The 14,337-nt window shown below is 43.8% G+C and overlaps 1 protein-coding gene across 1 annotated transcript in view; it reads left to right on the plus strand.

The window, feature by feature from the left end:
* Window positions 1-4,569: 4,569 nt before the first annotated feature.
* Window positions 4,570-14,337, plus strand: part of CLVS1 (clavesin 1) — a gene marked incomplete at both ends in the record, with an annotated part of 117,313 nt that continues 107,545 nt past the window's right edge. The window contains one exon of the mRNA XM_079796529.1: window positions 4,570-5,024. Coding sequence (XP_079652655.1) covers window positions 4,570-5,024 — 455 coding nt within the window. The remainder of the gene's footprint in view (window positions 5,025-14,337) is intronic.

Raw genomic sequence — 14,337 nt, forward strand, 5'->3', positions numbered from 1 at the left:
ATTTGACAGAAAATGCTTTTAAATAATACTTACGTACATGCATAATTATAGACAAGACATGGTTATTATTCTGATTGTTCCTCACTATGTTTAATATGTTTCTGAAGATAATGAAATAAATGAGAATAATAGATTATAAAACAACCAAAAGAGATTTCATTTGAATTAATATACTTTTTTTTTTTAACACTCACCCGAGGATATTTTTCCATTGATTTTTTAGAGAGAGTGGAAGAGAGAGGGAAAGACAGAGGGAAACATCGATGAGAGAGAAACACATCAATTGGCTGCCTCCTGCACACCCCCTACTGGGGATGTGCCCGCAACCAAGGTACATGCCCTTGACCGGAATCGAACCTGGGACCCTTCAGTTTGCAGGCCAAGGCTCTATCCACTGATCCAAACTGGTTAGGAATGTCTTGTTAACCTCTTAGGCATAGGTAAGTTTCTAGAATGGTAGATTTGGAATGGATTTTTTAGGGAAGGAGACTGGGGCTCTGAGAGGGAAGTTCTTTCTGAAGGTCACATAAGTCTTAAATATTGTAAGTAGTAAATATTAGAACCTTGCTGCTATATATAAGAGGCAGAAGAGCATAGTAGTAAAAAGAGCATGGGACTGGAGAAAGATCACGTGGGCTTAAACCCAGTTTCTGCTTCTTAGTAGCTATGTAACCTTGGGAAAGTCATTGAACCTCTCTTTGCCTCAGATTCCTCATCTAAAAAATGTTGACTATATTAAATAATGTACTGTATGAAAGAAGAGTATGTAAGTGCCTGGGACATAATAAACACAGTTATAATAAATGATAAATCATAGCTATTATTAATGCCACCAGGACAGAAAACTATTCATGTGATAACCAAGTATAATGTATCCTTTTATACTTGCTTGACCAATTCAGGAAAGATAAATGAGAACCAAGTCCTCCACATGAACAAAAGAGTAGAGTCAATTGAAGATGCTACATTCTGGGAACATTCTTATATGGCATAACATTTTTAGACCCTTAAATATTACCAGTTGGATTTATTTAAGTAGCAATCTATTTAGAATTCTGAAATAAAGGATTTTCCTTTACTGAAAAATATCTATTTTATCTTAAGCATGAAGCCCAGTGACCCTGGCTTGGTAATCTCTCCAGAAGCTTCCACTATATCTTTATGCTGAGCACAGTATAAAGATATAGATTGAAGCACATTTATTTCAGATAGTATAGATTGGAGGCACAGCTATGTGTGCAAGTGGGCCATGAAAAATGCAACCTCAACTCTCCCCTTGAACCCACAGTAATTTATCTCAAAAACATTGTTGAGCCCCCTGAACTGTGAAGTAAGTAACTTACTCCCAGTATCTTTAAATCTTCTGCAGGGGACAAGCCAGTACTATGCCTTATGCGCTAAGCATTTTGCAACATGGCTTAGAACTGTGAACATCACCCAGGATGCTTCAAGGGGTGATTCTCTGAAGGACAATGTGCCCAGGCTAAGTTCTCTCAGGGAGCAAAATACTTTATAAATGAGAGAGGAAATGAAAAGTCAGCTGCAATGCCTCATTGGGTCCCGATGTTCCCAAACAAAAGGGGAAACCATTTACTCACTCCCTGCAATAATATTTTGATACTTCATTCACTTATTCTCTCTATATATTTACTGAGCACCTACTCTGTGTCAGGCACTGTTCTAGGCACCAAGAATAGGAAATAAACACAACAAAGTCGCTCTGCTCATGAAGCTGACCCTCTTTGTACCACCCACTGTATTGAGGATGCACAGATGGATGAGCCCCAGCTCTTCTCTGCAAGGAGTTCAGAGAAAAGAGGGAGAGAGGGAGAAGGCAGTAACATGTGGTGTGGTAGGGGCATCATTGAGGGTTTCCTGGAGAAAATGATCTCCAGGATGACTCCTGAAGGGAAAAGGGGAGTTAACCAGTAGTCATTGTAGGCAGAGAGAGCATCTTTGCCAAGGCCTACAGAAATAAGAAGAAACTGCAGTGGCTTAGTGTGCTGCATGATCGGATGGTGACCGATAGAGACCAGATGATGAAAGGTCTTAGAAACCATGTTACATAGCTTTATCCTAGGATAATTGGTAGCTATTGATCAATGTCAATCAAGGAGTGACATGAGCAGATTTCAACTGTAATGTAGAGAATAGACTAGGAAAAAGCAAGGTTGGCATCAAGGGTACCACAGTGGGGAATGTTGCAGTACTAAACAGGTGAGGAGCAACGTGGTCAAACAAAGGCAGTGAAAACAGATGGGGAACATTGGTCACGTCTGAGAAATATGGAAGTGATTGTCTGGAAGTGGGTGGTAAGGGAGAGGGTGGAATAATAGCTGACTCCCAGGTGTCTAGTGTGGGAAGCTGTACAGAGGATGATGTCAGTCACGGAGAGATGGACGGAGGTGGAAGAGCAAATTAAGAATTAGAAACTATGATTAGTTCAGTTTTGAACACATTGAGTTTGGGGCATCTAAGTGGAGGTGTTCAGTAGGCAGTTGAATAGCCTGAAGATCAGGAGATAGCGATGGACTGAAGAGATCCAGGTAAAATGATCAAACCCTGGGCAGGAGCCTGGAAAACACCACATTGATTTGAAGTGGTGAGCACAGAGATGACTAAGCAGGAAAAGACAGAAGGCTAAGAGAAAAATCAGGGACTGTGGAGTCAGAGAAAAGAGGAGGAGGAAGGGAGAGTTTCAAGAAGAATGAAGTCATCAGTATCAAATACTAATAGAGGTCACTCATAGCAGGCACTGAAACTCGTCTATTGGATATAGCAACAGAAAGGTCATTCTCTAGTAGGGTGACCATCTGTCTGGTTTGCTTGGAACTGTCCCAGTTTATACCTATTGTTCCAGTGTTATTATCATTAGTGCCCCCTAGCATCTAAATTTGAATAATAAATTACATGATCATCCTGGCTATTGGTTGGTAAGAGCAATCAAAGATAGATTGCAGTGAGGTAGGGATGAATTGGAAGAGGGGAACATCAAACAAGGGAACTTTTTGAAGGGGTGTGGTGAGGCTATTAGAGAGGGAATTTTAACATCAGGTGGTCATTGAACTAGATGGATTTTGAGTCTCTTCCAGTCCTGGGAATAGTTCATTGCTTTATTTTCTGTTACTGTTTCTTTTCCTTCCCTTAAAATCAGTGAGAATCAAGAATCTGTTCTATTTCTTGTCTCCACACATTACAAAGCTAAATGCTGTTTTGCAAAGGCAGTATAAAGCAGAAATGTGTAAGTTGATTATTTCGCTTAAGAAAATACTGCTAGTCCTAAATTAAGCAGAAGAATCACTTTGGCTTTTAAATTACGTTGTATGATAAAACATTAGCAATAATATTTAGGTTGGGAGTCAATATTCTGCCTCCTTTTGGAGATACTGTTGTCTTAGGAATGCTAGGGGGAAAATCCAAGTTCATTTATGTCTTCTGATTTTTGGAGCTCCCAGGTTAGAAGAAACAGATGTCTGAGTTTAAACATTTATACTTAAAATGAGAAAGATATGGGTGCCTCTCTGTATACCATTTAAGTGGAGAAATCATAAAAAATGTATCTGAGATGATTAAAATAATCATTGTTATGAATAAAGTCATATCTCAGAGCAACAAACAATGTATATAAAATGGAATCATGTTTAAGCCCATATAGACATTGCATTGGGTAGGGAGGCAACATAGAGTTTTAAGTCTCTTTGCCTTCCCTGCAGAAGTTTGACAAAGACAAATAATAACACCCCTTGTAAATGTCCACATGTAAGCATCCTTCTCCAATGCTGTTCCCTTTGATTATTGAAGGTCAAGCTTCCAGTTATAAGGCTGCCCTCCCCTCCCCATCCCCCATTGTTGTTAGTTCAGTTTTTAGTAATTAGGTACCTTTGGAATTAGGATGGGGTGACTTTTAACAGTCCCTTGTTATTGTTAAGATAGAAATGGCTGCCTTTAAAAAAGGTAGGGGAGGGGGTTTCTTTGAAAGATACATCTATTTGAGGAAAGAGGCTAATGGGAAGCAGTAAATTGTTCAGCAGCCATAATTTCTCTGCCATAGCTGGGCCTGTGAATAGCCCCATAAAGCATGCTGTAGCAGAAAAGGATCTTTCTTCTTACTCTCTCTCAGGGCAATTAATAAAAGTGCAATCTGTTACTAATCCGACTGCATACTATTATGATAACCAGTCAATGTAACTGAAAAATTCCCGAACATATTTCAAACACTTGCATATTATGCGTTCAGTTTGTCAATAAAATTATGCCAAATATACCCTTGTGAAGATAATTTACTCTTTGTCCGTTGGATACCTAATCTAATCAGACCGGAAGCAGAATGCACTGCTTTTCTATCTCAGATCCATTCATTTGCCCATCATCTCTGTTTTGTTTCTCTTGTTTTGCAGTGGCAATGGCCTCGGTTCTGCTTCTCCTTTGGAGCGCTACCACCACATAGGACCTGGATGTCCTACTGTCTCCCAGGAACAGAACGAAGACCCTTGCTCTGTCTGTTTCCGTGGGTGCCTGGTAGTAAAACAACTGTGGAGTGGGCCAGGGTTTCAGCAGACTATCACGTGAATGGGACCAGTTTCTCTTCTTCCCAAATATCAGCAATTAAACACTTGGAAAGGAGATTTGGCCAAGATGACCCATTTACAGGCTGGACTCAGTCCAGAGACTATAGAGAAAGCTCGCCTGGAACTGAATGAAAACCCAGATATTTTACATCAGGATATTCAGCAGGTCAGGGACATGATCATCACCAGGCCTGACATTGGATTTTTACGCACAGATGATGCCTTCATCCTGAGATTTCTCCGAGCCAGGAAGTTTCACCAAGCAGATGCCTTTAGACTCCTGGCCCAGTACTTTCAGTACCGCCAGCTAAACCTGGACATGTTCAAAAACTTCAAGGCTGATGACCCTGGCATTAAGAGGGCACTCATCGACGGGTTCCCTGGAGTGCTGGAAAACCGCGACCACTACGGCAGGAAGATTCTCCTGCTGTTTGCAGCCAATTGGGACCAGAGTAGGTAAATGTAGATAGCGTCTTTACTTGTTTTTTCTTGTTCATAAGCATAGCCATTGCATGTTGGGGCTTTATGGCTTTATAGATAGTAGGCTTTCATTAAAATATATATATATTCCGGCCCAGCAGGCATGGCTCAGTGATTGAGTGCCAACCTATGAACCAGGAGGTCACAGTTCAATTTGGGGCACATGCCTGGTTTGCAGGCTCGATCCCCAGTATGGGGCATGTAGGAGGCAGCCGATCAGTGATGTTTCTCTCTCTCTCTCCCTCTTCCTTCTCTCTGAAGTAAATTACGTATATACTAGAGGCCCGGTGCATGACATTCGCGCACGGGGAGGGGGGTGGGGGGGGTAAGGTAGTGTCCCTCAGCTTGGCTTGCGTCCAGGACCCCTTAGCACTGTCACGGAGGTAAGAAAGGGTCTTGCCACTGCCGCTGTACTTGCCAGATGTGAGTCCAGCTTCTGGCTGAGCGGCACTCCCCCTGTGGGAGTGCATTGACCACAAGTGGGCAACTCCTGTGTTGAGCATCTGCCCCCTGGTGGTCAGTGTGCATCATAGCGACCGGTCATTCTGCCGTTCGGTTGATTTGCATATTAGCCTTTTATTATATAGGATACTAGAGGCCCAGTGCATGAAATTTGTGCACAGGTAGGGTCCCTAGGCCTAGCCAGCAATCTGGGCTGATGGGGGCCTTCTGGCTGCCGGCCAGGACCTTCCTTCATTCTGCACCGCCCCCTGGTGGTCAGCACACTTCATAGTAAGTGATCAAACTCCCAGTCTCATCAAACTCCTGAGGGGACACTTTGCATATTAGCTTTTTATATATATAGACTAGTGGCCCAGTGCACAAAATTCGTGCACGGGGGTGGGGAGGGGTTCCCTCAGCCCAGCCTGCACCCTCTCTAATCTGGAACCCCTTGGGGGATGTCCGACTGCCAGTTTAGGCCCGATCCATGTGGGCCTAAACCGGCAGTCAGACATCCCTCTCGCAATCTGGGACCACTGGCTCCTAACTGCTCACCTGCCTGCTTGCCTGATTGCCCCTAACCTCTCTGCCTGCCTGCCTGATCGCCCCTAACTGCCCTCCCCTGCCAGCCTGATTTCGCCCCCAATGGCCCTCCCCTGCTGGCCTGATCTTTCCCCCAACTGCCCTCTCTGCTTCAGCCCCTACCACCATGGCTTTGTCCAGAAGGAAGTTGGCCATCCGGAAGGTGGCCAGTCGACCTGGTCTAATTAGCATATTACCCTTTCATTATAAAGATAGATTATATAGGATAGGATTGCTTAAATGGGAGTTGGTGAAGCCTTTTTCAGCAGATGGAGATGCTCTTGGCAGACAAAAATACATAATCCCTATATCTGGACTGATAGCCAGCCTTATGCACTATACAGCCAAACTGGTCATTAAAAAATTGAACCACTTTCTTACACCTTACACCAAACACCTATTGCCCTTAAAACCCCTCTTCTGCCCCTACTTTAGGTTCTGCCTTCACAGTTCACCCAGATTAGGTTCGGATTGGTCGGTTTCTATGCCAGTCAGCGTCAAAAGTTCAGCCTCCTAGGCAGCCATTGGCTCCTCGCACTTCACCCAGGTTTGGTTCTGATTGGTTGGTTTCTATGCCAGTCAGCGCCAAAAGCTCCACCTCCTAGGCAGCCATTGGCACCTCACAGTTCACCCAGATTTGGATCTGATTGGTTGGTTTCTATGCCATTCAGTGTCTCCGGGCCTATCTCTGGGCCTGATCAGAGAGGCGGGGCTGATCAGCAGCCCCCATGAAGGTCTGGAGAGAAAGAGAGGTGTGGCTGCTGGTGAAGCTCAGGGAGAAAGAGAGAGGCAAGGGCTGATCAACAGCTGCCACGGAGGCTGCGGATCAGACCCTGCCTCTCTTTCCCTGGTCTCTGGGCCTGATCTGCAGCCCCCTCAGCAGTCAGTGCTGGGTCACTGCACCCGCAGCAGCAGCAGTCAGTGCTGGGTCTCCACGGCAACCCAGGACTAACTGCAGGACTGACTTCTGGTCGGTTGAGCCTTTGGTCATTTTGGATGTTATGGGTCCTGGGTTTTTATATATTAGGATATTGCACATACCCACAAAGGAAGTTTTCAGGCCACGAGTTTACTGTCATTAAAAGGTAGTTCCAGATTCATGGCTGTTTTGGGAACAACAGAATCATGTGTTAGAATTGTAAGGCACCTTAGAGGTCACTAGTTTCTTCATTAAAGTGAGTCATACATTTTAACAAAATTGAAAGCTGGTCTTCTAGAAGAACCATATATTTTGTCTTTAGTGTTCTCCTCTTTAACCAGCACAACAAAATTGGATTCATGGGATAGCTTTAAATCAAGTGTTTTCAACACATAAAATAATTTCTTGGATCCCCTCCATCATTTTAAAAATCCTATAAAGAACCACTAACTCAACATGTCCCCAGCTGAATGTGTCCTCTTCCCTGCGCTACCTGCTATTCCATCCATCAAGTCTCTGGAGCCAGGAATCTAGGTATCATCCTGGCTACTCCCTGCCTTTGCTTCTCACATCCAATTAATTCCAAGTCCTTTCCGTTTCTTAGAAGCCTCTCAAATCTCTTCCTTTTGCTTCCACTGCTATGGCCTTAGTTTAGGTTCTTACCATTGCTCACTTGCATTCCGGGGACAGCTTCCTAACTGGCATTCCTGCCTCTGGTTTAGTGTCTTCTGGACCATTTTTGTCTACATTGCAGACAGAGTGATCCTTCCAAAATTCTGTCACATCCTTCTCCTGATTAAAATTCTGCAAAGTAAAGGAAGGCCTCTTATGACCCACCTTATCAGTCTCCACTTCACCCTCTGCCCTTCTTCTGTTCCTTGGTCCAGCTGGTTGGAAGTATAAGCCTTTCTTTGAATAGCTGAGGCTTCTGCATGCCTCTAAGCTTTTGGACTTGTCCTATCAGACACCTGAAGGAGAGGCCAACCACTTCTTGTCCCTATTCAAACAACCCTGGACACAATCTGATTCAGATCCATCTTTATGTTTCTTCAGGAAGGCAGTCTTTATATATATATTTGGTTTCAGAGAGGAAGGGAGAGGTAGAGAGAGACCGAAACATCAATGATGAGAGAGAATCACTGATCAGTTGCCTCCTGCATGCCCTACACTGGGGATTGAGTCAGCAACCTGGGCATGTGCCCTTGACCGGAATTGAACCTGGGACCCTTCAGTCTGCAGGCCAATGCTCTATCCACTGAGCTAAACCAGCTAGAATAGGAAGGCAGTCTGTATCTCCCCAAACCCCAACCATCTATCTTTAGTTAGGTGCCCTTCCTCTGTTCATGTAGCCATTAAGGCATTTAAAATAGATGTTTAAGAACCACTGTTACCATAGCTAATATTTTGCCTACTCACCATATACTCTACGAAGCCTTTATATGTATTGTTTAACCCACCAAGAACTTTGCATGTCAGGAATTATTATTATCCCTATTTTACATTTGATGACACAAAGCTGTCGCACAACTAGTAAAATATGGAGAGGATGTTGAACCCTGGTAATCTGACTTGAGAGTGAGTTGTCTTAACCCAGCTTTATTGTAATTGTGAGTTTACTTGTGAGCTCTTTTTCACCCCCTCCTTCCAAGACGGCAAGTTCCTTGAGGGAAGGAGACTGTGTCTTTTTCATGTTTCCCGCTTGGCACATGGCACAATGGCCTATATATGGCGAATGAGAAAAAATGCATGAATCAGTCTCCAAAACTTCACCTGTGGCTTGAGCTTGCACAGCAATGCCATCATTGAAATGTTTCTGTTATGTGGGGAGACACAGGGTTAAAAATAAAAATAACTTTAAAAACGTACTAAAGAACCCCTTCCCCAATATAATTAAACGGTATTTCTAGGGTGCCCTTTCACTGTCTCCTATCACTACCCCCCTCTTAAATATGTTGATAGTACAGGACACCTTAGCAGCCACTGGCTATTTTCTGGTTAATGGATTGGGACAGGGCACGCTCACCCTGAAAGGGGTTTTGGATATTTTCACACTCTGAATTTGGTTAGGTCTGCAGTTGAGCTTGGCCTGTCTGTCTGTGTTTCTGCTCTGTTGTTCCATAAGCGTTCATGATGAGCCCCTCATTCCAAAGCGTTATTAATGAGAAAGATTTACAGATTTTTATAGTCACCTATCCATCATTCACTCAACAAACATTTAATGAGTATAGACCAGTGGTTCCCAATGTGGGGCACACACCCCACAGGGGGCAATTGGATTTTTTTTTATTTTTTTTTGGTAAATGGGGGGCCAGGTGGGAGTCCACCTCTAGGGGGAGGACTACCACTAGGCTCTGGCCTTGCTATGCCTTTTATTGAGACTATGGGATACACCCATAGCCCTTAGGCAGGTAATAAGTGGATTATCATATCAGTAAGGATTTACATGATTATTTGATGGGGAAGTTGCCTCAGTTACCATTGTCTCAGTTAGATAGGGAGTGGTTGGCTCTGACCTTTCAGAGCTTCAAGGTTGACCAGCCTTTTACATCTTTTCTATTAGTGAGACAATGGTCGGTTTCCGGCATCTCCCCACAATTCCTTCCTTAAAAAAAAATCTTGCATTTACAGACCAGAAATAAACATTTAAGAACAAAATATGTTTGAGTCCAAAGTTTCAATGTCCAAAAGTTCTGAGTCCAAAGTTTCAATGTCCAAAAGTTCTGAGTCCAAGTTTCAATGTGCAAAAGTTCTGATGTGTACATGTCAGCAACGATGTCTGGATGGTGGACAAACAGTGGCGATGCAGGCTCGACCGTCTCTGGTTTGGTCCTGGGGGCAATTTGATTTTTAAGGGGGGCAATTTGAGAATGAGTTATTAACAGTGACGTTTTTGCATTTCTTATGGTTCTAGGGGGTCTCATATACACTATATAAATATGTATTGTGGCATATTTACACATTTCAGTTCTCTATGATACGTTTTGAAACTTTATTTGCTATTTTTCATATTACTTCATATTATTATTATTGTTATTATTATTATTATTATTTTAACAATTTCTTAGTGATTTCTTCCTCAGTACTTCAACTGTCCTTTTGTTCTTTTATTTTTCTCTGTCATGGATACCACATTCTTTGGAAGCTTGCTTAGACCAAGTTAATGGCCTTTTAGGCTTCCTCCATGTGAATAGGAGTTCGCTTTTTTAATAATAAGAAGTATATGTCACAGGGAAGGCATCAGGATTTTAGAGATGCTTAGGTGGGGCATGGCCAAAAAAGGGTGGGAACCACTGGGATAGACTTTGCACCAGAGCTTGTACTGGGCACTGAGGACAATGGTGAAAACATAAGGTCCCTGCCAGCCAAGAGCTCCTTGTGCAGCCCACTGTCCAGCAACGGTGCAAACACGTAAGGTACTAACTCCCGTCTACCATGCGAGAATTCCTTCTGTGACACAGCCTGTCAACACAGGACGTCAGTCTTAAACTAGACGGGATGGCTGTCCTTTTGAGAATGGCGCGTTAACATTTGGATTTGAGAACAGGAAATTGTTTGATGATTCTGGAGAATAATCAAGCTGACTTCATTTGTGCTTAGTTGTAAGTGTTCTAGAACCTCCATCTGCTAAGGCAGATGATGCATAGACAGGCGCCAGTATGTAGTGATTTACACATAGAGAAGTAAGTCATAGCAAAATATCTTATTTTCTATGAGCATTTGGCCTGTGTATATATCTCAGAATGCCTTAAGAATAATAAATAGTAAGAAGAAGCAAGTCTTTGAGAGAATAATCCAAATGTTTACGATTATGATAGCCTTGGATGAGCTACTTCATTTCTTTGTTCCTCAGTTTCCTCAAGTGTAAAAGCTTGAGGTACTTCCTGAGTTACTTTCCAGCTTTAATGGCTCATGAGTGTGAAGCTCATTTAGCTTAAAGCTGTGAATGGAAAGGGATTTTAAAATTCACATTACAGGCTCTTAATCCACTAAGCTTTTTGAAGTAATCTCTCCCTTTCTCTTTCTCTCACCACCCCCAACCCCAAGGCTGGGTCTACTTGAGTCAATAGTTTTTCAAACTGTAAAATACTATTTGTTCTAAGTATTTTGGTTTTCATAAGAAGGTGAGTGATGAGACTATGCCGTTGACAGCCAGAGATCATTAGAAGCAAAGAAGCCTCAGTTAGAATGTGGTCACACTATCGTGTGATTTATTGGTTATACTAGTATGACTTGGGACAAGCAACCTCTCTGGGTCTCAGTTTTCTCATCTGGAAGATGGGGATGATAATGATGCCTGTCTAATAATGTAATTGGAAGGATTGAATGAGATAATGCATTTAGGAACACAGCTCATTATTTGGCACATGGCAAGCCCTTAATATTAGCTTTTGGTAGTATTATTAACATTATAAACCATCCCACTACAAAAATAAGAGAGCATAGAGGGTAAATAAATTAAAAATGTAGACAAGAGTACAATGCTTGAAAATGGGGTGGGCCGATGGGTGCCATCTGCTTGCACACCCGTCCGAAGCACTTGTTTGTTTTCTCCCCAAACATGTTCCCTGTTACCCAGACCCAGCCTAAAGAGGACCCTAAAGGCCTGGGGAAGTTGGCACAGCTTTGCCAAATGATTACTTCTCTCTCGCTGGGGGCCTGTGATGACTGGGAAGTGATTTGAATGTCTCACACAAAAGGTTTACTGAGATTAAAATAGCTATTAATATTTATAAAACTATGTAAATCTCATTCTTCTAGAGCCAGACACCATGAACCAAAGTGTCTAATGGTGAGGGCTGGGAGGCAGGATCATCCAGAGGCACAGGCAGGGCCCCATCTGCCTGGGTTAGGGCTGCCAACCGAGGAGCAGGAGTGCTCTGGGCTATGGAGCACAAACTGGTCTCCTCCAGAAATGGGGCCGCGGCAGAGAGCTGTCTGACTTCCATGGTTTTCCGAGGCTGCCAGGATGAACTGAAATGCATTAGATTAAATCAGCATCCACATATTCATCCATAAAATGAAGCTTTCAAGGTCAGCAGAGTTTACATTTCAGCTCATCAGCTTGGAATGTGATAGTGACCAAAGGGGATGCTATTGCTCAATGAGCCTTTTGATCTTTCTCACCTAAACTCCTATCAGCCTTGACAAAAATCCACAATTTTTTTGTTAAGATCTGATAAAAATGAAATCTGTTTCTTACTTCTTTCTGAGTTGCACACTTGCACTTGGTCATACAGCCTGACTGGCCCAGGAACGCGCTTCCCATGGAAAGGGAAGTATGAGCACGTTTCCCATGGATGTCACTCAGTTAAAAGGAGGTAAACTTGGTCAAGTTATTTTCCCTTCTGGAATATCAATTTCATCAAGTGAACGTGGGTGTAATATCTGGCCTGGGGAGCTGTTGCAAGGATTAACCCCAATTGCCCTACTTCATGGTGTCCAAGAGGCAGAATAGAATCGTGACTAAATGCCTTCTCTCTGAAGCCAGATGGCTGGCTTCACATCTCAGCTGCCTCCCAACCAGCCATGTGATCCTGAGCAAGTGGCTTAAATTTTTACTACCCTCAGTTTCTCACCTGTAAAGTGGGGGTGACGATGATCATAGGCTAGTATAGTTGGTGTTCAATAAATGGCCAATGTTTCTTAAGAAAAAAAATGAAATCAGGCCAATTCCTACAATCATGGGTCCCAAGATGTACTTTCTAAGGGTGGCAAGATTTGCTGCTATAACCAACTTTTCTCTACTTGGAAAAATATGAAAACTGCAACCGAGACTTCAAGCCACTGTGTTCCAAAGTTCTCTGTGCTAGCTCAGATGTAGCTCTGAGACATCACCTCATCTTAGGGTGTTTATTATATTCTTAGGGTATAAGAAAGACATTTGGGGAGTCCAGATAATAAAAGCCCCACAATAGATGACAGTAGCATCCATTAGTGCTGTGTGTAGACCAGCTTGTCTCCAAGTACTTTAGTGGGGGGAAAAACAAATCACAATGTATAAAGTTACACTTGAGATTCTTTTGTCAGGGTATTTTTTGTTTATCGCAATTAAAAGTTCAGAAATCAGCAGCTAGGTTGAAAATTATTTGGAAAGTTGGTTCTGTAAGGAAGCCGAGGCACTGTAAGGAAAAACTAAGTTAGGATAATTTAGTGGAGAGAAAAAAGGGCTGATGAATAACTCAGTAACTTGGTTACTCCTGACAAATATATGGAATTACTCTAAGGAGGCAATTAATCCAGTAGGCTCTTTTCCCACCATACAGAACCAGGGATAAAAGGTTTGTATTAAAGCACAACCAACTTCACCCTGGCCGGTGTGGCTTAGTTGTTCAGTCATTGTCCCCATGCACTGAAAGGTTGCTGGTTTAATTCTGGCCAGGCCACATGCCCAGGTTGTGGGCTTGATGCTTGGTAGGGGTGTGCAGGAGACAGCATATCATTGTTTTACTCTCACATGAATGTTTCTCTCTTCCACTCCTCTCTTCCTCTCTGTCTGAAAAAAAGCAAAAAAAGCACAGCCAACTAGATTGGAGATTAAGAATCAGGACAAGGGTGAGGGAGTGGGGCATTTGCCTAGGATGCAAAAATTTAAGAGGCCACCAAATCACTCAGGAATCAAAGTAAATAATATTGTCATACAGCCTGGCCAGCATGGCTCAGTGGTTGAACGTCAACCTATGAACCAGGAGGTCATGATTCAATTTCTGGTCAGAGCACATGCCCAGCTTGCCGGCTTGATCCCCAGTGTGGGACGTGCAGGAGGCAGCTAATCAATGATTCTCTCTTATCGTTGATGCTTCTATCTCTCCCTTTCCCTTCCTCTCTGAAATAAATCTATATATATAAAAAGCCAGTGACCAGAACGCTGTAATGACCAGAAAAACCGGTTGCTATGATGCCCACTGCGGCCAGCAAACTGGCCAATGTGGGGTTGAGGCCATCTGGCCAACCTCTGGCAGCCACTCCTCCCAGCCGGCCCTGCCCCTGATCGCCCCCACCCCAATAGGGGGCAGGGCCAGCCGGCCAACCTCCTGCATCCCCTCCCCTGGGCTGGCCCCACCCCCAATTGGCCCCCACCACCCCGATTGGCCTGCAGCCCCTCCCCCTGGCCAGACCTGCCCCTGATCACCCACCTTACTTCAATAGCGGGTGAGGTCGGCTGGCCAACCTCCTGCAGCCCCACCCCAGATTGCCCCCCCCACCCCAATCAGGGGCAAGGCTGGCCGGCCCACCGCCCACAATCACTCCCCACAGCCAGCCCTGCCCCCAATCAGCCCCCCACCCCAATTGGGGGCAGAGCCTGCCAGGCAATCGCCCGTAGCCCCTCCCCCCAGCCAGCCCAGCCCT

The sequence above is a fragment of the Cnephaeus nilssonii genome (genome assembly GCF_951640355.1).
Source record: "Cnephaeus nilssonii genome assembly, chromosome: 18".
NCBI lineage: Eukaryota > Metazoa > Chordata > Mammalia > Chiroptera > Vespertilionidae > Cnephaeus > Cnephaeus nilssonii.